This window comes from Canis lupus, chromosome 7 (genome assembly GCF_011100685.1).
Source record: "Canis lupus familiaris isolate Mischka breed German Shepherd chromosome 7, alternate assembly UU_Cfam_GSD_1.0, whole genome shotgun sequence".
NCBI lineage: Eukaryota > Metazoa > Chordata > Mammalia > Carnivora > Canidae > Canis > Canis lupus.
In genome coordinates this window covers 8,290,005-8,312,377 of record NC_049228.1, presented here as the reverse complement: position 1 = coordinate 8,312,377, position 22,373 = coordinate 8,290,005, and the positions used below count along the sequence as shown (strand labels likewise).

General features: G+C 46.4%; 2 protein-coding genes across 8 annotated transcripts; one reads left to right on the top strand and one right to left on the bottom strand.

Annotated features, from left to right (window-relative positions):
* Window positions 1–319: 319 nt before the first annotated feature.
* Window positions 320–6,211, top strand: C7H1orf74 (chromosome 7 C1orf74 homolog). 7 transcript variants are annotated; one of them, XM_038542047.1, is made up of 3 exons: window positions 320–522; window positions 1,184–1,243; window positions 1,618–6,211. In XM_038542047.1, the coding sequence occupies exons 1-3, from the start codon at window positions 374–376 to the stop codon at window positions 2,069–2,071; spliced, it is 663 nt and encodes a 220-aa protein (XP_038397975.1). In that variant the 5' UTR covers window positions 320–373; the 3' UTR covers window positions 2,072–6,211. The 7 variants fall into 7 exon arrangements, with proteins under 7 accessions (XP_038397975.1, XP_038397969.1, XP_038397970.1 ...); XM_038542041.1 differs by having other exon boundaries at window positions 321–522; window positions 1,438–6,211; XM_038542042.1 differs by having other exon boundaries at window positions 333–522; window positions 1,184–6,211.
* On the bottom strand, window positions 2,579–21,597 carry TRAF3IP3 (TRAF3 interacting protein 3; the record flags this gene model as incomplete). The annotated part of the gene is given in 16 exon segments (XM_038541739.1): window positions 2,579–2,827; window positions 3,481–3,594; window positions 4,470–4,606; window positions 5,700–5,759; window positions 7,216–7,278; window positions 7,860–7,989; window positions 9,209–9,346; window positions 9,461–9,601; window positions 11,824–11,895; window positions 18,254–18,349; window positions 18,445–18,474; window positions 18,741–18,765; window positions 19,027–19,090; window positions 19,234–19,378; window positions 21,261–21,470; window positions 21,472–21,597. Coding segments are annotated over 16 exon segments (1,644 nt in total), but the record flags the coding sequence as incomplete, so codon positions are not given.
* Between the last annotated feature and the right edge of the window lie 776 nt (window positions 21,598–22,373).

Genomic DNA, 22,373 nt, shown 5'->3' with positions numbered 1-22,373 from the left:
TGAGGAGACTCCGCGAAACACGTGGCTTGTCCCGAGGGAGGCTTCGTTTGGGGGGGGGGGGGGACGCACGTCTTCCCGGACACAAGGGGGGTCGTCGCGCTGCGCTCCCGCAACGGAAGACACACGACGCCAGGCCGCGTGAGCGCAGCGGCAGCCAGCCCGTCGCGCCAGGCCCCGCCTCCTTTCGTGCACTTCCGCCCGCCCCACCCCCGTTCCGACGCAGACGGGCGGGGCCGGCCTCTGTCTGGCCGGAAGGGGCCGGGCCGCAGGCGCCCACACTTCCGGCGCGGCCGGGCCGAAGGTTCTAAGGCGAGGGGCGCGACAGCGCGCTGGATGACGTCGCGGGAAAGCGGCGTGAGCGTTTGTGCTGGGCATGCGCAGTAGGCCTGTTCCGCCGCGCGCCGCGAGCGGTTTCCGGTGTTGGCGGCGGAGCCTGCGGGCTTCCGCGTCTTGGCGGCGGCCCGCAGGGAACCGGAAGGCGCTTCCGAGCCCGCGAGCCGGCGGCGGAAGCGGAAGCAGGAAGTATGTGTGTGTGTGAGAGCGAGAGAGCGAGCGCTGGCTCCTTTAGCGGATCCTTACGATATGCTCGGGCCCGGGAACGGGGAATGGAGGGAGCCCGTTTGCCGAAGGGGCGTCGGCGGGAGTCCAGTCCGGGCCTCCTCCGGCTCTCCCGGTTACGTCCCGGGGTGCAGGGGTCGTGAATCTGCCTTGTGGCGTCTGTTGATCGGGTCACCGTTGCAGCTGTCGGCGGGAAGGGAAGGAGGAAGCTGGCAGTCGAGAGAGGGCATTGGGAGCCCAGAACTCTGCCTCCCCGGGGGCGGGGGGGTAGTTTTAGGTGAAATGCCTGGAATTTTGCAAAAGACAGCCCTGCCGCTACTCCCTAAGGTTCCAATCCGAGAAAGGAATCTGCAACAGGTAAAAAGGTTAGAAGAAGCCAGAGAGAATGTGCATCTACTCAGAAGACCCGAAAGACTCCTGAATTAGGGACTGAGGGAGACTGAGTCAACTGTAGGAACCAGGTTAGGGATCCCGCCTTGTCTGGTCTGGGTTAGCGTCTCAAAGCAGAAGGAGGGACAGAAAGATGTTTGGAGGATGCTCCGAAACGTAGGGGTAGGCTGTTGGCAGGCTTCCCGGTATGTCCCCGGCTGGTGTTAATAATCCCCTGCTACTGTTTTGTTTTTAGGCCGTTGCCTCAAGTGTCTGGAGCTCAGACGTGCGGCCCAGGGAAGGGAACTGTGGCTAGGTAAGGAGGCCGTGCCTGATGTCACTTGCAGATCCCGTGTCAGCACCAAGCCCTCAGAGGCTGGTGGCAGCTGCTCAGCAGACCCTGGGCATGGGGAAGAGACGGTGCCCACCCCAAGCCGTCTGCCTTCACCTAGCTGGAGAGGTGCTGGCTGTGGCCCGGGGACTGAAGCCAGCTCTGCTGTATGATTGCAGTTGTGCAGGGGCATCAGAGCTTCAGAGCTATCTGGAGGAGCTGCGGGCCCTGGGCTTCCCCACCCAGGGACTTCACATCCTGGAGATCGGAGAAAACAGCTTGATTGTCAGTCCCGAGCGTGTATGTCAGTCCTTGGAGCAGGTGCTGCTTGGTACCATAGCCTTTGTGGATGTTTCCAGCTCCCAGCCTCACCCGTCTATCTGCTCCCTGGACCAGCTTCAGGATTTGAAGGCCCTGATGGCTGAGATCATCACGCATCTGCAAGGGCTGCAGAAGGACCTGTCCGTGGCAGTCTCCTGCAGCAGACTTCGTTCCTCAGACTGGAATCTCTGTACTGTGTTTGGGATCCTCCTGGGCTATCCTGTTCCGTATACCTTTCAACTGAACCAGGGAGATGACAACTGCTTAGCCCTGACCCCACTACGGGTGTTTGCTGCTCGGATCTCATGGCTGCGTGGTCATCCCCCAGTCTTGCTGTATTCCTTTAGTGTCCCAGAGAGCTCGTTCCCAGCCCTGAGAGAGATTCTAAATACTTGGGAGGAAGACCTTAGAACTCGATGTAGGGCTCAGAATGACTTTGCTGACCTGAGCATCTCCTCCGAGATAGTCACGCTCCCAGCAGTGGCTCTCTGACTTTAGTGTTTCTCTCATGTGGATGGTATTCAGAAAATGATCAGTTCTAGCTCAGGGATGACCTCTCAAGTACGAATTCTGAGCATCTTGAGAACAGTAGGGAAAAATGCTGTCATCAGTTGTGCACATTGCCATGGGCAGGGGGAGTAGGTGCTGGTGGCCTTGGTCATACATTTTTGCCATTTCTATACTAGGAAGTCCTCTTGACGTTGCTGAGATATCTGTTGATTTTTTTTTTTTTAATTGGGTAGGCGATAGGAGAAAAGAGATTGTGAAGAAAGGTGGTGGAGGACAAGCAATATACTCTTGTGTGGTGGTTGTAAATATACCTGCCCTAGTGGATAGTGTCTGCCGGAAAGTGGAGGACTGGGTAGGTTTTACTGCATGTTCATATACCACCAACTTAATTGGACTATGGAGACTAGACCAGGATGCTCAAATGTCTTACGTTTATGGATATGACATGTCTTTCAGGGGTAAACTAAGAGTTCCAAGGAACAGAGACAATTAGGTGAAGTTTGTTTATTTTACAGTAGGTTAAAAAAAAATAATAGCAAAGTCAAAAATCTCAGGGAAATCCACACTTTAAAGTATGTAAACCTTCTGAATTTTTCATTAAGTTTCTTGCTTCAGATTTTCACTCATGCAGCTGTCACAAGTGATTCATATCATCAGGCTGTCCTTGTTGGCCAGGAGCACTGCCAGTGCTATAGCAATCATTATCATCAGCATCGAGAGCCACTGGCCATATTGCCTCTGTGAGGGGGTTGAGGAGGGGGTGTTGGGGAGAGAGAAAGAGGCCATGGGTTGTTTAGAGAAGGTACAGGCAAAAATAATCTTCCTTCTTCTCATCCCTGCCCAGTGGAAAGTATTGGGTCAGTAGAGGAGAAAAAGCTGTTTACATCACTGCCCCTCTCACTTGGTCACTTCCTTTGGGATTAAATCACTTTACTGCTGGTCACTGGCTCCTAAGCCAGGATTACTGGCCCGGGGAATCAAACCCAGCAAAGGCCAGATACTTAAATACGATAATAATCAAGGATGGAAAATAATTCAGCAAAATTATATTATTCTCCGTTTGTATTCCTTAGTGCTTTTGCTGTCCTTACTCTTGCCACTAGCTCATAATAGGCTAAAAGAAAAAAACAATAATAGGCTAAAAGAACACCACTTCATGTTTTAGCTAATAGTCTTCCCCTTCAGGTTCAAGAGTTCCATGAAAATTAGGCTTAGATGCATGAGCCAGTGTTTACTGACACTTGCTATACTGTCAAGTATATAAACCAGGCTGAGTGGAACAGGCTGGCCAGAGGTTGGCACAGGCTGATAAATTTTATCTGCAAGATTTGGCCAAAGGAGGAACCGTCCCACCATCATCCAGGACAATACGGGAGGATAGACTCTCTTACTCTGGGAGGCGGCTGTTGGCTCTGGTTCAGCTCTTCTCGACAATGCTGCAGCTTACGTAGGCAGGAGAGATACTCGTCACTGAGGTTGTCTAACTCCGAATGCAGTTCTCTGCACTGGGGGGAGAATACCACCAACGTCATCACCATCAGTTCCTTCTGGGACAGCTCAGATTGGGGAGAGGGCCCCATGTGAGTTACCCCTTCATTCATTTGGAATTTTTACCATCATCCTCCCTTCCCAGCCTTTCTCAGAGATTTCAGTTTGCCTTTTGACTGTCTCACCTACTTTGTCTGGAATGTGTCCATTTAAATGATTATAATGCATATTATAATATGTATTGTACATGTCAGTGCTCTCATGATTGTGTATGTGTAAGTGCTTTGTAGATGGGGGCACCAAAAAATGACGATCTTCTAGCACAGAGGACCTGGGAGTGATCTTAGTAAAAGCATCTTTGCCAGGACCTGGTTGAGTTGCATATGAATACTTCTGGGGATATGTATGTTCCCCAGTATGTAGATGGAAAGGGCTTTGTTAATTAAAAGACACTATATATGTATATATGTGTGTGTGTGTGTGTGTATATATATATATATATATATATATAAATAATTTAAAATTATATTTGCGTAAAAGACACTATATGTATATATATATATATATATATATATATATATATATATATATAGTTTTGAGATAACTCTAGGGCAAAGTTTGAGGAAATAATATGTTTATTAAATGTGTTTGAGTTTAGGTTGACTTTACAAAAGGTAACTAGTAAAACCCTGAATAACAGTTGGTATAAATAAAGGAAGGAAAAGATTGACAAATTAGCCCAAAAGTAAAGACATTTTATAAAGGCAAATGAATACCTACTGACATCCAGTCACAATTTAAACTTTGAAATCTTTGCTCTCTGGCTGCCTCCCAGTAGTTTTCCTTACTATTGTGGGATGATCCCCTCACTATCTTGAGGTCACCGTCTCACCTCCTTTTCCTTGGCCTGGAGCTGCAAAGTCTTCTTTTGCAGCTGGTCTCTGAAATCCCATTCTTTCTCCTTCCCTGTACCCTCAGGTTCCACTTCATTATGGGAGGGCTTTGGACTCCACAGAGGCAAAGCCTGATCTAAAAAAGCAGCCAGATTCTCAGTGATAGTGAGGTCCACACCTCCGAGGGAGGGCCTTATCACTGAGAGAACCCTGGAGTGACGGGAAGGGAGGAGAGGGAGCAAGGGAGGACCTGTCCCTGACGAGACTGCACGGAGTAGAATTCTCTCACTTCCTCCCATTGGGACCTTGCTCAATCTTGACACAGAGCTGGAATTTGAGCCCCTTGAGGTCAAGATTGGCATCTTTTCTTTGTATCCCTAGTCCTGTTTAATGGCAGATATTTCTAGAGGATACTTACTAATCCAGTTTCTTTTGTAGTATTTCTGGTGGTAGGTTTGTTTGGTGCTTTGATATAACTAAGCCCTTTCCCTTCTGTCCTCATTTCAGTCATGAGAATGGCTGTCCTACCCTAGAATTCATCTTCATGGGGTGGCTTAAGGATGGCTTCTGAGCCACGTGGCAGTCTTAGTCTTGGTGAAGAGAGCAGTGAACTAGGAGTTAGAAATTGTGGATTGTTGTCTTAGTGGTGTCCTTAATTCTTATGACCGTAGACTTTCTTTTTCTTATCCATACTATGTGAGTATAATAATTTCTGTCTTATCTTTTACATGGTGATTGTGATGAGAAAACAAAAGACCTCATGGAACGCATAAGTGAGGGTCTTTCTCCCTGCCCGACCCCCGCCCGTACATGATGAATTCTTCTCAGAGAGCTAAGGCAGAAGACTCTTGAGGGTTAAGAGTGAGGTAACCGTTGCATGCAACACAGTGTGGACTTGGGGAGTTGGATTTGATTCAGAAAGTCAAGTGTAAAAATTGACATTAAATCCTGAGTTCAAAATCAATTTATTGAAATGTTCAACACAGACATATGTTTTTGGAGAGAGTAGAAATTCTTTTCACAGTTTATATACTTCTCAGGATAGGAGGCTAACTGGTTAAAGTGTTCTCAAAGCCAATGATCAATCACCAAAAAGCTCCCCTAGATTCCTGCCCTAACAGACTCCTAGAACTGCATGGGACTCCAAGAGGTCATGTGGTCCGTCTCCTGCCTCTAGGTAGGCAAAGAAAGACCACTATCTTAGAATTTGTGGAAGTAAATTTGCTGACCTTTCTTTGTTAAGAGTTTCTCCTGTTCTTGAAGCTGTAAGGATTGATTCTGGAGCAGACCTGCAGGAAAACATAAGGAACTTTTCTATACTAGCATATCTACTGCAAACAGTGTCTTTTCAGAACTTTGCTTCGAAACTTAATTATTCAAAATGTTCTTGTCTGTTATTGGTTGAATAACCACCACCATTCATAGGAAATCCTAACCCCTAGGTCCTCAGAATGTGATCTCATTTGGAGATAGGTTCTTTACACAGGTAATCAAGTATTTTAGGATATTAGAGTTGGCCCTGATTTCATATGACTGATGTCCTCCAAGAAGGGGAAATTTCAACACAGACGTGCATAGATAGAAGACAAGAAGAAACACAGGAAGAAGAAGGCCATCTGCAAGCCAAGGAGAGTGGCCTGGAACAGATTGTATCCTCAAAGCCCTCAGGAGGAATCAACCCTGCCAACACTTTGACCTTGAACTTGTAGCCTCCAGAGCAAAATAAATTTCTGTTAAGTGACCCAGTGTGTGGTATTTTGTTATAAGTACATCATCCTCATATCTCATCCTACTTTGTCTTTACCTTTAAGTCTCTGCTTAAATGTTACCTTAGAAGAAAGACTTCCCCAGATGACTTTGTATGAAATAACAACCGGTTTCCCTTTAACCTGCTTTATTTTTCTCCATAGTAGTTACTGCTACCTGACACGTACTTAGTTATTCACAGAAACTCTGTACTTTATTGTAGAGCTTATTCAGAATGTAAGCTTCCCTAGGGAAGCTGCTGTGTCAGCTTGCTCAGCACTGTATCCTCACCATGTATATCTAAAGTACCTGGCACTTGATAGGGGCTCAACAGATATGTACTGAATAAATAAATGCACGATTTTGACATGGCTCCTTGCCCATTCAGCTTCTGCCCAATAGGTGCTTGGCATCTGCTGGTGGTTGCCTTACTTTTAATATTCATTGTGTGAAATTTCTCTGTAGGGGTGTCCGAGGTTAAGGTGGTGGGCAGCCAGCGGAGATATTAATCAAATCAGGTTCTCTTTTCGGCAATTGCCTACTTCCTTTTTTCTACAAAAACTCCCTCTTTGGCTCCAAAAGGTAGTTTTGAGGCATACATGGCGTGAACTGATTTTCTGAACCATTCCTAAAGACAGAAGTCTATAGGACATATTCACATATGTAATGAATGACAATATATAAAATAACTGCCTTAGAAAACCTACCATTTTTTTTGTTTTTGTTTTTGTTTTTGAAATCTGAAAACCAGGGAAATTTGGGCGGATGTCATTGGCACAGAAAGAGAGAAGTTTAAAGAAAAAAAAAACGGCAAATATTAACTTGTGAAGAGCTATGTACATGACCTCACTTTCCAAGAAGGTCTGAAAATGCACAGAGGTAGGGGATATGTCAAAGACAGCCCCAAACCCCTCCACTGGATGCCTTTTGTGGGACAGGAGCCCCAAGAACACCAGAGAGCCAGCTGTGCTACTTTGAGAATTTGGAAAGGGAACTTACCCTGCAGCTGCTGTACTTTGGCCATCAGGGTGAGTTTCTCCTCCTCTGACCTCTTCAGTTGATCTGAAAATGAAATAATGCAAACTGAAATAGACGAACCTAAGACTTAATGAACCTGACACCAGAGAACGAGTTAGTAGGTGCCTCTGATGTCTGTGGCCTCTGATGTGTGTCAAGTGGAAGCTACTCTTCTACTTGTCACAGTACTGGAGAGGTAAATCAGCTCTCGAGGACCTTGGATCTCATTGGCCTCAGCAACCTCAGGTTGAATCAAGAGTTGTGTTTGCATAGGATTTGGTACCTGCCCCCGCCCTGTTGACACACAGGCTGTGATGGGAGACCTTCACTGTGCCTTGTGTTTCAACTGACCTTTCCCTTTCAAATTAGAAATGCAGCTTCGCCACGTGTGACTAAAGTGGGAATGCTGTGACCTGGTTCAGAGGGACTGGCTGGAAAAGCAGGCCGATACTACAAGATTCGCTAGTGCAGCACAATTAATTTTCAGTCCTGGATGATCAAAACAGCCCTGCCTTTCCCTCGAGGTAAAATGAAATCACCAACCCAACCAAAGCCTGAGGCCTTCTCCTCCACCTAGCTTCCTTTCTGGGGCTCTCTCAGCCAGAGGCCTCCGAGGAGCCGGGTACCTTGTAGGTGTTGGGTATCTGAGCTGTCTCTGTCCCCCTGTAGAAGTTCAATCTTGGCCTGTAGTTCCTGGTGCTCATTCTCCAGAAGTTGCAGAGCCTGGTTCATCTGTAGGTCTCTACTGTCTGCTCCCTGTAAGGAGGAGGGCCCGACACAGAAGCAGGTCAGTGCCAGGGTGGAGGTTGGGAACAGATCCCATAGAAGAGGAAAACTAGAATTTCATAGACTGAAGTATTAGGGAAATGGAAACTAGGATTTTTTTTTTTTTCCTGCTGCTCTATTTCTCACATTTTAACAATGCATTAGACTTTTGGATGTTTCACAAGGAACTCGTTTGAGTTAATGCCCAAATTGAAAAATACCAAATCATCACTTTTTAGGTGTCTTCACATTGTCTTTTCATTCTAACACTGCTATTTTTTCTCTCAGATAGGGTCGTTTTTTTTTTGTTTGTTTTTTGTTTTTTGTTTTTCTCAATAAGGTTAAAAAGAAAAAGACCTTTATAAGAGATGTGGTTATTGTGCCCTGGTCAGCTGGGTTTGTTCCTTCGATAAGACTCCCATGCCCTGTCTTATTAATTTGGTTACTCAGGTTTCTGCTTCAATGAAATTATAAAGGTAAATTTTTGATGTGGGTTCTCAAAAATTTCAAACCAAGTAAGTAAAATCTATGAAGAAAAATAGCTAATATATGTGGAGGCTTGTATGTGCCGGGTATTGTGCTACATACTTTGTATGGATTAACTCACTTAATCCTACAACATTCCTATGATATGGGTACTATTAGCCTCCTTTCGGAGATGGGGAAAGTGAGATTTAGATTAGTTAACTTTGACAAGGTAACATGGGTTGGAAATGATGGAACCCTGGAGAATGCCAGGGGTCTACTATAATTGCTTAAAATCATAGTGGCAGGATGTTAGGTAATACCCAGCCTATAAGTAAGCTAGTGATGCTTGTTCCGTGCCAGTAGTAGGCATTTCTGAGCTGGATGCTCTGCTGGGATGGGGTGCAGAGAGTGGGTTGGAGTATGACAGCAATCTGATGAATATTCTAGTCACATCCTTTGCATTTGGATGGTGTCATCCAGTGAACACTTAGTTCATTGGCATGAGCAGTGCAGACATCCTTGCTGAACTCACAATTAGATTTCAGAGCCCAAACAGTGAGTCGGGTACAAAGTGGGTAATGAGTGAGGAACTGAAAGAGTGAGGAACTAAAAACCACATGCTCTCAGGCTGTTTTGGAACCCCCGTCCTAGTGGCAGCTTCTTTCCTTGCTGCTGTCACTGTCCCCAACCCAGGAGCCCTGCCTTCTCTCCCCAAGTCCCCACCCCACCCCGGGCCTGGTACCTGCAATTTAGACTGAAGCACATGGAGTTGGCTCTCCAGCTCTCGGTGCTGGGTCCCCAGTTTCCTCCAGTCCTCCTTCAGAGCTTCATACTGGCTCCTCCACTCTTCACACTTCTGCTCGGCCAGAGCCAGGGACCGCTGAGAGGGTGGTCAAGACAAGAGGAGGGTGCCTTGGGGGTTCCAGGGAGTTGTGCAGCTGCCTTCTATGCTGCCCAGAGCCACCCCGGGGTCCCAGGCCCAGCATCCCCACACCTGTGTGCTTTGCAATTGCTGCTCTGCACTCATTTTCTCCTCCAGCACTTTCTGCAGTGACTCCTTGGCCTTCTGCTCATAGCTGTTTTTCTGGTCTTCCATCTCCAATAACACCTTTTTCATTCCCCAAGGGGAGTATTTCTGTAAATTTGATCCAATCAACAAACATATTGAGCTTCTGTGTGCGAATCCCTGAGCTGGGATACAGAAAGGAAAAGAATTTGGTCCTTGCACTCACCTCCCCTGCCCCCCTGAGCAGAGATAGAAGTAATCTGATGGGTCTTCTTCCAGGCTCAAGGTGGGCAGGGAGAGGGTCCCAGGTGATGAGGAAGGTAAGCACGCATAACAAATAGTGCTCTAGGCATGTTGGGCATTCCCCCAGGCCTTCCAGAGGCACTTCAAATTCAGCATTTCCAAAGCAAAATCGTCTTTCTCAACCTACTTTCTCCTGGGCTGCTGCTTCTCTCAGTGACTAGCATCCTCACCCACTGTCTCCCAAGCCTGAGACCAGGGAGTCATCCTTGATTTCTCTTTCTCCCACTAATCAGTGGTTCATTGAGCATTGTCAAATCAACCTCTTTAACAGTTCCAATCTGTCTCTTCTCCAGACTTTCTGTCAGTTCAGACTCGGACAATATTGTATGGGTCAATTCAATATTTTCTCTATCTTCAAGCCTTGTAGCCAAAGGGTACTTTCTGAAATGTAAATCTAATCACGTAACTCTCTGTTAATCTCTCAGTGACTAAGGAGCAGGTCCAAATTCCTTGGCATGGCTCCTCCTTATAAGCTCAGACTTTGATTCTATGCTACTTCCACCCAAGCTGAATTGCTTATAGATCCCCTAAGCACTGGGCTTTTTGGCCTTTGCCTTTTTCCGTATAGCTTCTGCCTAGAGCATCCTCATCTACCCTTTTCACCTAGTTAACTTCTACTCATGCTCAAGATTCAGTCCAAAGATCACGTAAATTCTGATAAATCTTGACCAATCACTCCCATCCCTCAACTCATTATGGATTAGGTAGCTTTTCTTAAGGTTCACATAGTGTCCCTTGTATGTCTATCTTTTCATTCTATTGACTCTCCATTGTCAATATTGTCCCTTAGGGGATTGTAAACTCCTTCAAGGTAGACAGCATGCTTTAAAAAAATGTGTAGCTTCAGAGATCTGAACAATCCTCAGTACTCTTAATGTTTTAAAATTCATACATTTGCATTAAAAATTGTCTTGGCTTAACTTAAGAAGTTAAGAGCAGCTTTGCAAATTCCCTTAGGGTCTTCCCCTTCCTATCCTTTTCATCTTTTTGCCTTGTGATTCTGGAGAAGGCAGGCAGCTTTTACTGTCAATTCAGTTATCCCACTGAATAAGCAGTAGTCCAGATGATGCAAATTTAGGGATCAATATGAAATAATTTCCATTTAACTTTGGAATCATCTGAAAATTTGAATTTAAATATCAGTAGATCTTATGTTCTTAAAACTTTCATTAGAAGCCAGATCTAGGAGCTACTGGCTGAGGTCATACATGGGTATGTTCTAGTTAGTGGATTTACCCATACTGGCCAGCTTTACCCCTCACTGAAAATATATAGACTGGTATTTTGGATTAGAAGTCAGTATTTTATGAGCACAGTTGGCATTATTTAGTTCATAAGAGTGACAAAGCAGGCCATACTGAAAAAATAAAAATTGTGGATCAGCAAACCTGTATATAAACTCTGTTCCCGCCTAAGACCAAAACCGTGCAGCCAGGTCCATCTTATCTCCCTAACTTCACATCACCTCATTCTCTTATCTGACACCTCATTCTCTTATCAGAAATCCATCACTTCTCAGGTGTGAAAGCTGATTTCTTTCTATCTCTTGTAATCCAAGACCAGGCTAATGAGTTAACTGAAGATGGATAACAGTGCAATAGAAAACCCAAGAGTGGTAGCCTTTTACTTCTTCCCAGGGATTGCTACTAGACTAAAGTTGCCCATGGAATGGAAATCATTTTGTAAGACTTTATTATAATATCCAACTTATCTATTCAGAGATTGGGACCTATGAAGGTCTATCTGGGTATTGTGAATCTTTACCTAGGGTCTCTCCCTACAGTTCCAGGTATTCCTAAGATTCCCCTGGAACTGGCACAGTACTGATGCTAGGGTTCCTTCTCAGGGTGCAAAGGGAAGAACGCCAGGAAAAAGGGAGAAAAGGATGGGTTAGAGGCCAAAGTGAAAATGGCAAAGACAGAACTGAGTGAGTAGGTATGGGTGCTTTCATCTCTTTCAAGTGTCATTTCTAGAGAGTAGAATCAAGGTTCAAGCATTCTCCTTTAATTCTAGATTCCTGGGCTGAAAGTGTCCTCCCGAATGCTTACCTGGGTACAGGTGTACAGCTGGTTTTCTAAAGATCTCAGTTTGCCCTTCAATTTGTCTTCATTCAGCTGGCCCTGGAGCAAATGGGATGAGTTAATGAGTTTGGGCCAAAATACAGCATGCAGAGTTTTCTTCTGTTTTTCTAGCTTATTGCCTAGAACGTGGTCAGTGTTCAAGCAATGTTTTTGGAACTGAACCCTTTCAGGAGGTAGAGAGGAAGAAAAATGACAAAGGATCTTTTCCAGTTTCTCTGAAACAGGAGAAGGGAGAATCAGACTGTCCTCAGTTCTTCTCTGTACCTTGAGGTTCTCTAGCCAATGTTTCAGGATATCAGATTAGGAGTTCACTTGAAAGAAATCTTCTAAGCTTTCTTTCTTTCTTTCCTCATTACCTCTTTCCCGTGTCTAGGCACTTCTATATTCCTCATCTCTTTATAGCCTTGTACCTGGAGCTTTACTTCTAAAGTATAGGCTGGTAAGACTAAAGAAGTCTCTACATTCCCTTCCTTACTTCCTTTCATGGGCTGAATTGTGCCCTCCCTCCACTGCCTTCACCCCAAGTTTAGATGTTAACATCCTAACTCTCAGCACCTCAGAATGTGACTGTATTTGAAAATAGGGTCTTTAAAGCGATAATTAGGTTGAGGGGAGCCTGAGTGGCTCAGTCTGTTGACTGTCTATTGATTTTGGCTTAGGTTATAATCTTGGGGTCGTGGGATCGAGCCCTGCTTCGGGCTCCCAGCTCCGTATGGAGTCAGCTTGAGATTCTCTCTCTCCCTCTCCCTGCCCCCCTGCCATGCTCTCTCTTTCCTTCTTTTAGAAAAAAAAAATAATTAAGTTAAAATGAGGTCATTAGGGTGGGCCCTAATCCAATATGACTGGCGTGCTCATAAAAAGAGAACAGAACATCATGTGAAGACAGGAGAAGGCAGCCATCTGCAAGCCAAGGAGAGAGGCCTCAGGAGAAACCAACCCTGTCAACACCTTGCTTTTAGACTTCTAGCTTCCAGAATTATGAGAAAATAAATTTCTGTTGGTTAAGCCACCCAGACTGTGGTATTTTGTTATAGCAGCCCTAACAAACTAGTATCTCCCCTCACTACCTCCCCTTTCCCTCAACACACACACACACACACACACACACACACACACACACACACACTGGACTCAAGATGAGAGTGGGGCGCCTGGGTGGCTCAGTTGGTTGAGTGGCTGGCTGCCTTTGGCTCAAGTCATGATCTTGGGGTCCTGCTTAGCCTGGAGTCTGCTTCTCCCTCTCCCTATGCCCCTCCTCCTGCTCATGCTCTCTTGTGTGCACGTGCACACTCTCTCAAATAAATTAAAAATCTTTTTTTTTTTTTTAAAAGTTGAGAAATCCTTTAAGAAAGCAGGAAATGGAGGAGAGCTATCAAGGCAGGGTGTGTGTATTTGGGGAGTAGTCGTGGTGGTGAAGGGGCTTCCCAGAAAGCCACGTTCTGTGTATTCCCAAGCAGGGTGGGTTTGATGCCATCTTGGACATTCCAGGAAGGATGCTAATCTCAAGGGTGAGGGTGGAGAAGGGCAAGCTGGAAGAGGCTTATCTGTTTCTCAATTTTTCAGTATTTCAGCCTAGTAGCTAACTACCTCTTCGCTGCTCTGTACTTTCCTCCACCTGTAATTGTCTCCCTTTTTCCCAGGGCAGGGCTTTGTTCTTCCAGTCTGACGGAAGGTTGTGTGTACGAGGGGGTTGGGGAGCGGGTGCCATCAATGAGAGCTGGTTTCCCAGAGGAAAGGCCATGGGTCTCTAGCAAGAACCGATTTCCATATCCTTTCTCTGGCTTTTCCAACCAGGCCCTGTGAGATGCTTGTGAGGTCTAGAAATGACATTTCTCTCAGTGCCTAAGATGCCATGTCCCCTCTCAGTCAGGCGGCTTGGGTGTTTGGAACCCTCATTATGCTTCTGGTCTACCGTGGCCTGGGTGCAGAGGAGAGGACTCTGTTTTGAGGTCTGTCCCCTTCAATGAGTTTCAGGGCACCTGGGGGAGGCAGGAAGTGGTATCTCACAGCTCCTGTTTTGATCTTGTTTGGCTGATTCTTCTAAACCTTGGGAGCCAGAGGGCGCCCCCACCCTTTCTGCTTCCTGTATTACTCAGCTGGGCTTTGCAAAAGCAAAAAGCTTTGCCAAAAATAATTTTTCAAAGTGCCTCCTGCTATTAATGTTTTTCATAATGTCTCGTGTGAGAGCTGAGAGTCCAACTGGATTTGGCATCGCCAGTAACCACAGGGCTTTGGGACAGATAAAAGAGATGGACAAAGACTTCCATTGTTTTGGGCTTGGGACTAACTGGTAAAGGGCTGCCTTCCCCTGAATGGCGGGTTCACTGTCAATCCACGGGTCCTGAACTCAACTTCTGCACCCCCATTTCCTGGTTCAGATCTCTACATTTTCCTTGTGCCTAAACTCCTTGCTATGGCACAGTGTAATCAAACCCACCGAGTTTAAGGTTTATCTGGCTGTGGTTTGAGAAGAAAGCAGACCAGCCCAAAGCAATATCCTTATATTTTCCCCTGTCTCTTACCCTTTTTTTGGGTGATTCCTCACTCCTCCCTTACTATGGTCTTAATCCAGTATCTTGGCCCTCCCAACTATTTTTGTATTTTAGCCGTACCCCAGATTACTTTTCCATTCACAATGCAACAGAAGACAGTTCAGGATAGCCCCTTCAGTGGGGATGAAGGACCACCCAAGTCTGGGGCTTAAAAAAAAATCTCCTCCACAGCTCCACCTTCCCAGACTCCCTGAGGCAGGGAAGAAAGTTGTAGCCAAGTTGTTGCAAATGAGGCATGTAGTTTCCTGGTGTGAGCCCCAGCCCCCCACGCCCCCCTCTCCCGTCATGAAGCCCAGTGGTGCAGTATGTGGGAAGAAGCACTCTTTACAGGCCTACAGTGGACCGTTTTTTGGCAATCGCCGCCCCCCGCCCCAGCCTGGGAGCCCCAGGGCTCAGAGAGCAGAGCACCCCCCCTCCCCCAGCTGGAAAAGGGAGCAAGGTGGAGGCTGTACACACCTGGTGCTGGTCTGAGGGCTTCAGCTCCTGCTTCTGCTTGGCTTTCCCCAGCCTCTGATCTGTTCTCCAGAAACACTACCACCTCACCACAGAAGCACCAGCCCACAGCTCATCTCTGCTCTAGCAGAGGTTGATTGAGGCTTGCAGCCAATCCCCCGCTGGGCTGTCATCTCAAAAATCTCGTTTCCACTTTACAGAACTTAAAACCCAAGTGTGCCCTGCCTCGGTTTTTGAATTGCCCAACACTGAGAGCTTGCTTTCTCTTATTACCCGAATTGTTTCTGCTCTGGAGTCCCCGCAGGGCCCTAGGCCGCATCATATTATCTAATAGGCCCAGAGTCAGCTTTGAGGAGGAAGCAATGGAGGGACCTCATTCTTGGGGTTCTCACAGAGCTTGTGGTGAGCTTCCCTGCATGTGAAGTTGGAAACTCAAATCATGGGGGCCAAATGGAAAAAACAGAGGCCTGAACTGGGCTGAACGCCAGCCCCCGTTTTGGTCACATTCTTCTCAATTAGTTTTCCCAGGACCACAGTCTCGGGCTGTCCTTCCATGGAAGTTGAGGCTTCCATGGCAGGAGTAGAGGGTTGCTTTATTTTGTTTTGGGGGAAACAAGACCTCTTAACTGAAAAATCTGACTATTTCTGTTAAAAACAGGAAGCTGTGGGGGGGAGGGGGTTGGTGGAAAGGAGGAAGAAAAGAAGGGTGAGTATAGGGAGGGGTGGGAAGACGGGAGGGAGAAAACCACAAGCAGAGGAACCGAGGCTCTCATGCCCCTTGTGGCGTGAAACTGCCTCCAGAGGTGACCTTGGAAATGTCTCCCATTTCCGCCAAGCTTGCTATGACTCGCTTGGGATGTCAACACAGCTCTGGCCACTTCCCCACCCACCCAGAGCCAGGGTCCTGATTGTTGTCAGAGAACATTTCAAAGCACAGATCTGATCATTCATTTTCGACTTAGTTCCTCAGCGATTTCAGCGTGTATGCTGCCAAAGTGACCACAGCTCCACAGCTATTGACTGAGCTCTTCGTGAGGATGGGCCAAACATTGCTAAGTGTAGGACTTTAAACCCAAATACAGAGTCCTCCCATTGCTACCCTGCTGATGGCCTGGAGCAGTGTTTCTCGAACTGGGAGTAGCATGTATTCTCCGGGATCTGTGATCCTTTCATTTAGGAAAGAGTCTCTACATTATTTTAAGGTTGAGATACCCTGTCCATCTGAAAAAGGTTAAGCTTCATAATTCCAGAGACCCATCTGAAGCCCTTTCTGGTCTTATCTTTGGAACTCCTCTGACATGATGCCGTCATTTCAGCCACACTCGGCTATACCCAATTGTTTGTGAGACAGAGGCCTATAAGCATTCTGATTCCTTTACCTTAAACAGCCTTTCCTTTCTGCTTTTTCTTCCCCATCATCATTCCTACTTCTGTAACCAGTAAACGACGCATCCTTCCTGACCCAACTCAAGTGGTCCCTTTCCTTTGAAGCCTACCCTGTTCCACTTTGGGCCGAGTAATTATTTGCTTCTCTCTCCTCCGTGTCACGTTTTAGAAACCACTGTTACAGCTTCATCACACCGTACATCTCTCTCTTCCTGGCTGATATGTGAGCTCCTCAAGAGCAAGAACCCTACTTCTTTTTGTCCCCATAGCACAGGGCTCAGCACATAGTTGCAACTTATCAGATGTCTGTTGAATAAATGAGTGAGATGATCTCAAATTAGTTCAGCACCGGAAACCACCTGGCATGCACAGCTGTCTGTCCCAGGCTCCTGCTCGGCTGATGAAAACAACTTCCTTGACAATCAGGACCCCTGAACGTAGACACTAAATCCCGTAGAATGCCACGTGAGGAAGGAGGACTGCGCTTAGGAAGTCTCTTTTATATCACCATTAACTTCTCAGTTTTGTTTTAAACCCTCCCAGCCCATCTCTCTGTCTAAATATGAACCATCTATGCCGCAGGGTTAGATGTTCATGGAGGCCCGTGAGGTCATGCATTCTTTTTTGGACCAGGCACTTTATGCTCCAGTGGCGTAGCTCCCTGAACATCTAAGGGATCTCACTCTGGGGGTCTAAGGACCCCTGAGAGTCCCCGAGACCCTTTCACAGGTTCTATGAGGTCTTTTCTCTCCCAACTATGTATCTGTGTGAGGCTGGATTTTCCTCCATACGCTTCAACCAAAACAATGTATTATAGCAGATGGAAATACGAGAATCTTCTGTTCAGACTTTAAAAAGATTTGCCAAAGTGTAAAATAGTGTTACTCCTCTCATGATTTTTTTGGAAAATAAACTTATTTTTCATAAAAGTATGTCATTTAGGTTCGCATGTAGTGGGTTTACTACTGTATTTTAAATTTACACACATTTTAAGTTTCCTGTTTTCATTTCTAATATGGTAAATCCTGATGTGGTAAATACAAAACATTCTTTGGGGTTTTCAGTAAACTTTTTGAAGAGTATAAAGCAGTCTTCAGATTAAAGTGTTGGAGACCCATTGCATTAGACTATATTATGCCTCTAGGTCTTTGTCTGTGCTGTATCCCCAGCCTAGAATATAGTTTCTGCTTCCACGTTAGTCTGGAAAATACTTCCATAACTATAAATATTTCCTTGGTTTTCCTCTTCTCTGGAGTCATTCCTTCCATCTTATATATACTATTATATACTGAAAACATTTCTCTTATTTCGTTTGTCATATCTCTGCATTGTTTAGGCATCTGCCTCCCTGACAAAACCACAAGCTTTCTAAAAGCAGGAACTCTAACTAATTAATATCTCATGATTTCCAGTGCTCAGTACGGAGAACATGATCTATAAATATTTGTTGAATGAATGGACTAAAATAAGGAGGCCTGAGTTTTAGTTCCAATTCTGCCTCTAACTAGCAATGTGACTTTGGGCAAGTCACTTGACCTCTCTGACACTCAGTTTCCTTGTTGGTGAAATGGGAAAACTTAGACTACATGATCTTTCAGGTCCCTTCTCACTTTGACATTGATATCTAAGCTGAATAGTAGGTGCATGATGGCTCAGAGTTAATATTGGTATGAATCCCATACAAAAAGAGTTGACATTCACCATAGTCAATAACGGCAAATGTATTGGGATCATCCTTCTTTTCTTCCAACAAATTGAAAAATGGCAATTCTTGCCTGTTTTGGTTCTGAGTCTTCCCTGGGTGTGGAGCAACATGAGCCCAGCTAATGATTCTGGATTTAGCTGAGCTCTTCCATATATTTACTGTGGCATGTTTGACCTTTAGATCTTAGCACCTCCTACCTCGCCTCTTCAGTAGTGAGAAAACCCCTTCTCTTGCTGGGGTGGTGTGTAAAGAAGAGTAAGAGCCCACAAGCTTTGTTCAAACAAAGATTTCATTCCCTTACCTTCCAAGAGCTGTCAGAGGCCCTTATCAGAGTGGACAGTAGGTCTTGGAGAATGACCATTTTTTGTTTTAGAACCAGCTCCCTCTGTAGGGCCTCCTGGGGGGGCAAAAATGCAAGAAGGCATGATTAATCTGGATGAGAAGAGAGCAAATGGGTGAAGGAGCTGAGGGGAGAGTTCACATGTTACTTACTTTGAGGTACTCAGAAAGCTGGATGATTTCCTAGAGAGAAAGAAAAAGGGTATTCAAGAAGACTCTAGGTCCCCTGAAATTCTTGAACATGCAACGAGAGCCGAGACTGGCTTGTGTCAAGTAACTTTTCTTCCTTGACTCAGACAGAGTCCCTCCAGGTCCTCCTGTCTGTGCTCATCCAGGAAGAAAGTGCCCCTCCATCCCAGCTGTGTTTACCATAGAATTCCAGTATGTCAGAGCTTAGAGGAGCTGAGATACCCTTTGAGTCAACCCCTTCAACGCGAGGATTTTCTTACCTTATCTAGAACTGCAACTCCATAACTGGGAAGAGAAGAAATAAAAACAGAAATGACACTCGATCAAAGAAACAAGCACATCAGGAGATGGCGGGTGGATTCCTTCTCTGATCTCTTCTGAAGAGCCAATAGGGTGGGGAAGGCCTTCCTTTCTCTCAACTAAGGTGGATGTGGAAGTTTGCTGTGTTCCTTCTCCACATACTGGGTGAGGATTCAAGCAAAGCTTAGAAGAGAGGAGTGGATGGTATGGAAGGAAGCTGGGGGCAAGGACATGGAAGGTACTCACTTGGTCTGCTGACTGGCATCATTCTTAATTGCTGGCTGGGCTGTTTCTGCCTTTGTCTGGGTGCCTGAGTGATAGAGGATAAGGTGATTCAGAACCCATGGAGGAGGAAGTGGGAAGGCACAGGGACTCTCCACTGTCAGCAAGCTGAGCCTGCTGTGGCCAGATTCTCTGCAGGCCCCAGTGAGGTGGGGGAGGCTCTGCTCTTACCACGGTGGTGTTTGGGTGGTTTTTTGGCGGGATAATCCTTCAGTGAAAGGTCCTCAGCCTGGGAGGGCTGGCTGGCCAAATCCCTCCAGGGGCCTGAGGGAAGGTGATGCTGGCTTGGAAAGACCTCAGAGCTGGTCCCTGACACCTGGAAAACAAGTAGGGGATGCGGAAAGCCTAGAGCCTCTTAGAGCATCATTCTCCAGCTGACCGCAGAAAAGTGAACCAGTGATCAAGTTTCAGGTCCAGAAAACCAAGGTAACCCATTCAAAACTTAAAAACTACAAAGTTGTCCCTGCTCCTGGCCTTCCTCAGCTGTGGGAGGAATGGTCCTTCCCATGCCAGGCAAATGGGGAGCTGGGCTTATCTCTCCTTACTTTCTCTAGAACCCCTGACTTATCTTATTTGGTTTCAGCCACCTATGCTGCCAGCATGGTGATGTGGAAAGAGAACTGGCCTGAGAGTGAAGGCATCTAGGGTCAGACCCTGCCTTTTCTACTAGGTCTCATCTCCTATCTGTGCAATGAGTCTGTGTGATGTAGATGATCTCTGAGGTCCCTTCCATGTTTGAGAGGTGGCTTCCTTCCTCTCAGTCATGGCTGGAATACTGCTGAGGTTTTGTGAGAAGAGCCAGTAGAGCAGGAATGTGTAGGGAGGGGTATAGTAGTAGTTGTCACAATCTAGTCGGCTCTTTTTATATATTCTTCATGCAAACTCAAAAATTCTATGGTTGTAACAGAACACCAAAAGGCTAAGGGGTGCCTGTGGTATCCAATCATGCAGACCGACTCGAGCTCAGTAAAACTTCGATAACTGACAGGCTTAGGCAAAGTTCTTTAGTTAAATGTGTTTTTGCACTTTTTTCTCCTTAAAAAAATTCTTTTTAAACAAAAAGCATTCAGAAGTCTTCTCGCCTTAGAAGGTAAACAGTTGGTTTTATTTTACAATCGGGCTCAAGGATCGTTTTTCTGAGCAGCACCTTCTATTACTGATAACAGATCCACTAATTAAGAAGCCCGACTGAGGGATCCCTGGGTGGTGCAGCGGTTTGGCGCCTGCCTTTGGCCCAGGGCGCGATCCTGGAGACCCGGGATCGAATCCCACATCAGGCTCCCGGTGCATGGAGCCTGCTTCTCCCTCTGCCTGTGTCTCTGCCTCTCTCTCTCTCTCTCTCTCTCTGTGACTATCATAAATAAATAAAAATTAAAAAAAAAAAAAAAAAAAAAAAAAAAAAAGAAGCCCGACTGAACTTCTACTCTGGGTGCGGAACCAGGCCAGGCACTTCCAGGGAATACAGCGGACCCATCCCTGCTGTCAGCATACTCATAACATGGGTAGGAAGACACAGATGGTTTGCTGGCTTAGATCCTCTCAGCACACCCTGATTTTTGCCAGCACTGCTCCTTCCCAGGCCAGAACGATGGGTTCTCTAAGTATTATTACACAATCTTAGAGGATTTATAACCTCATAAGGACCACAGAGTGCAGAGGTGGCCTGGAGAAGCCAGGGAAAGCTTACTGGACCAGACAAGACCTTCGCTGCATGAATTTAGTACAAACGGAATGGTCCAAGTAACAGAGAAAAGGTAGGTGGGTACAATAGTCTCACAGAAGAGGAGAGGAGAGGGTGTGTGTGTGTGTACTCCTGAGAGTATCAAGAAGATAGGCCTGTGTACCTGGCACACAGTAAGCACTCAGTAAATATTTGTTGAATGATGGATGAAGAAATGCTCTAGAACATATGTATAGACTGCCTAAATTTGAACTGATAACTAAGAATTAGCAATGGGATTGCTTTTACGTTTTTTTTCTTCCTTAAAAGGCCAGTGCAAAACAACAACAAAAAAGAGCTAAACAAACAAAAACCCAAACAACAAAAACCTCTGAATGAGTAAGTGGGTAAGGGAGATGCTCTATGACTGAGGAAGAAGGAGCTTAATTTAAATCACTTTTTGGTGAGTCTGAGCCCAATCATCTGCCTTAGTACCCCTGCCTCCATCCAGAGTAGCGTGTCCCTTGACATGACCCACCTGCTGCCGGGGGGAAGAGATCCTGTTGGCCCAAGACAAGGGTTCCTTGAGGTCAGTTGGCTGGCCTGGCCTCCTGGAGGGACCTCGCTCCTTGGCCCTGGGGCTCTGGGCCTTGCCTGTCTCCTCCACCTCCAGGTCCCTCCTCCTGAAGAACTCCCGTTGTCGTGCACTCTGGAGCTGCTCTCTCTGCTGGGTCCTCAGTGCCTTCCCCCACCCGGCGGCAAGTGGTCACATTGGGGCGGCAACGACGGCTCTCACGGATTTCCTGCCGGCGTTCACACTTGGCCTCATAGCTCTCAGCCCCCCGGGCCAAGCCAGGGGAAGGCCTGGGGTCTGGCTGATCATGATGACCTCCTGAGCACCTGTTGTGCTTGGCTTCCAGTTCCTGGAATAGCTGCCTGGGTCTGCCAAATGCCAAGAGGGAGGAGAAGGGGACGGGGTCAGGAGATGGGCAGAAAAATGACTATCTCCCTGGACCAGGGGGCAGAAATAGCACAATGTCTCAGTTGAAAACTGAGGAGGGTGATGGTGTTGAACTTGGAGCAGGACTCCTAGGTCCAGGCTCCATACTAATTTTGCTTTCCTCTGGCCTACGTTCCCCCTCTGCAAAGTGGGAAGATCTCTTTGCACTGCCACTTCTTCCTTGATCTCACCTTCCTTGATCTCACCCTGTTTCTAAGTCAGGGGAACCTGAGAAAACGATTGATAAAAATTGTCAGGAGCATTATAGCATTTTGGATGGCAGATAGGGATGTGTTCATTTTCCAGAGACTTCTAGAGAACAGGTAAACTGGCTCTCTCTTCTCCAATCTAAAGGAAGGCCCGCATCTTTCCTGCTCTCTTGACCCAAGCTGAAATAGCTGAGTGACTCTTTTCTCAAGGCCTGGAAATAATAAACCAGACCCCCCCCCCCCCCCAAAATTGGGCCAGTCCTGTGACTACCCACCCACTGCTGTCTTCTTAACCCTTAGCAACTAGCTTCTGAGCCCAGACCTGGGCATGGTTTAGGAGGAAAAGCTCACACTAATTCCTCCGGTCATGGAGTCCTGACGTTGGTCCATTGGTATCCACTCCTGTCCCAGGATTGGGATCTGACCCTCAGGAGCACATCAA

Excerpts from the sequence above, each read along its gene's own strand:
- C7H1orf74 (XM_038542041.1), top strand. The coding sequence starts at position 374 with ATGCGCAGTAGGCCTGTTCCGCCGCGCGCCGCGAGCGGTTTCCGGTGT. Across the intron at positions 523-1,183 it reads GGCGGAAGCGGAAGCAGGAA|GCCGTTGCCTCAAGTGTCTG; the intron begins GTATGTGTGTGT and ends TTTTGTTTTTAG. Across the intron at positions 1,244-1,437 it reads GGGAAGGGAACTGTGGCTAG|TTGTGCAGGGGCATCAGAGC; the intron begins GTAAGGAGGCCG and ends GTATGATTGCAG.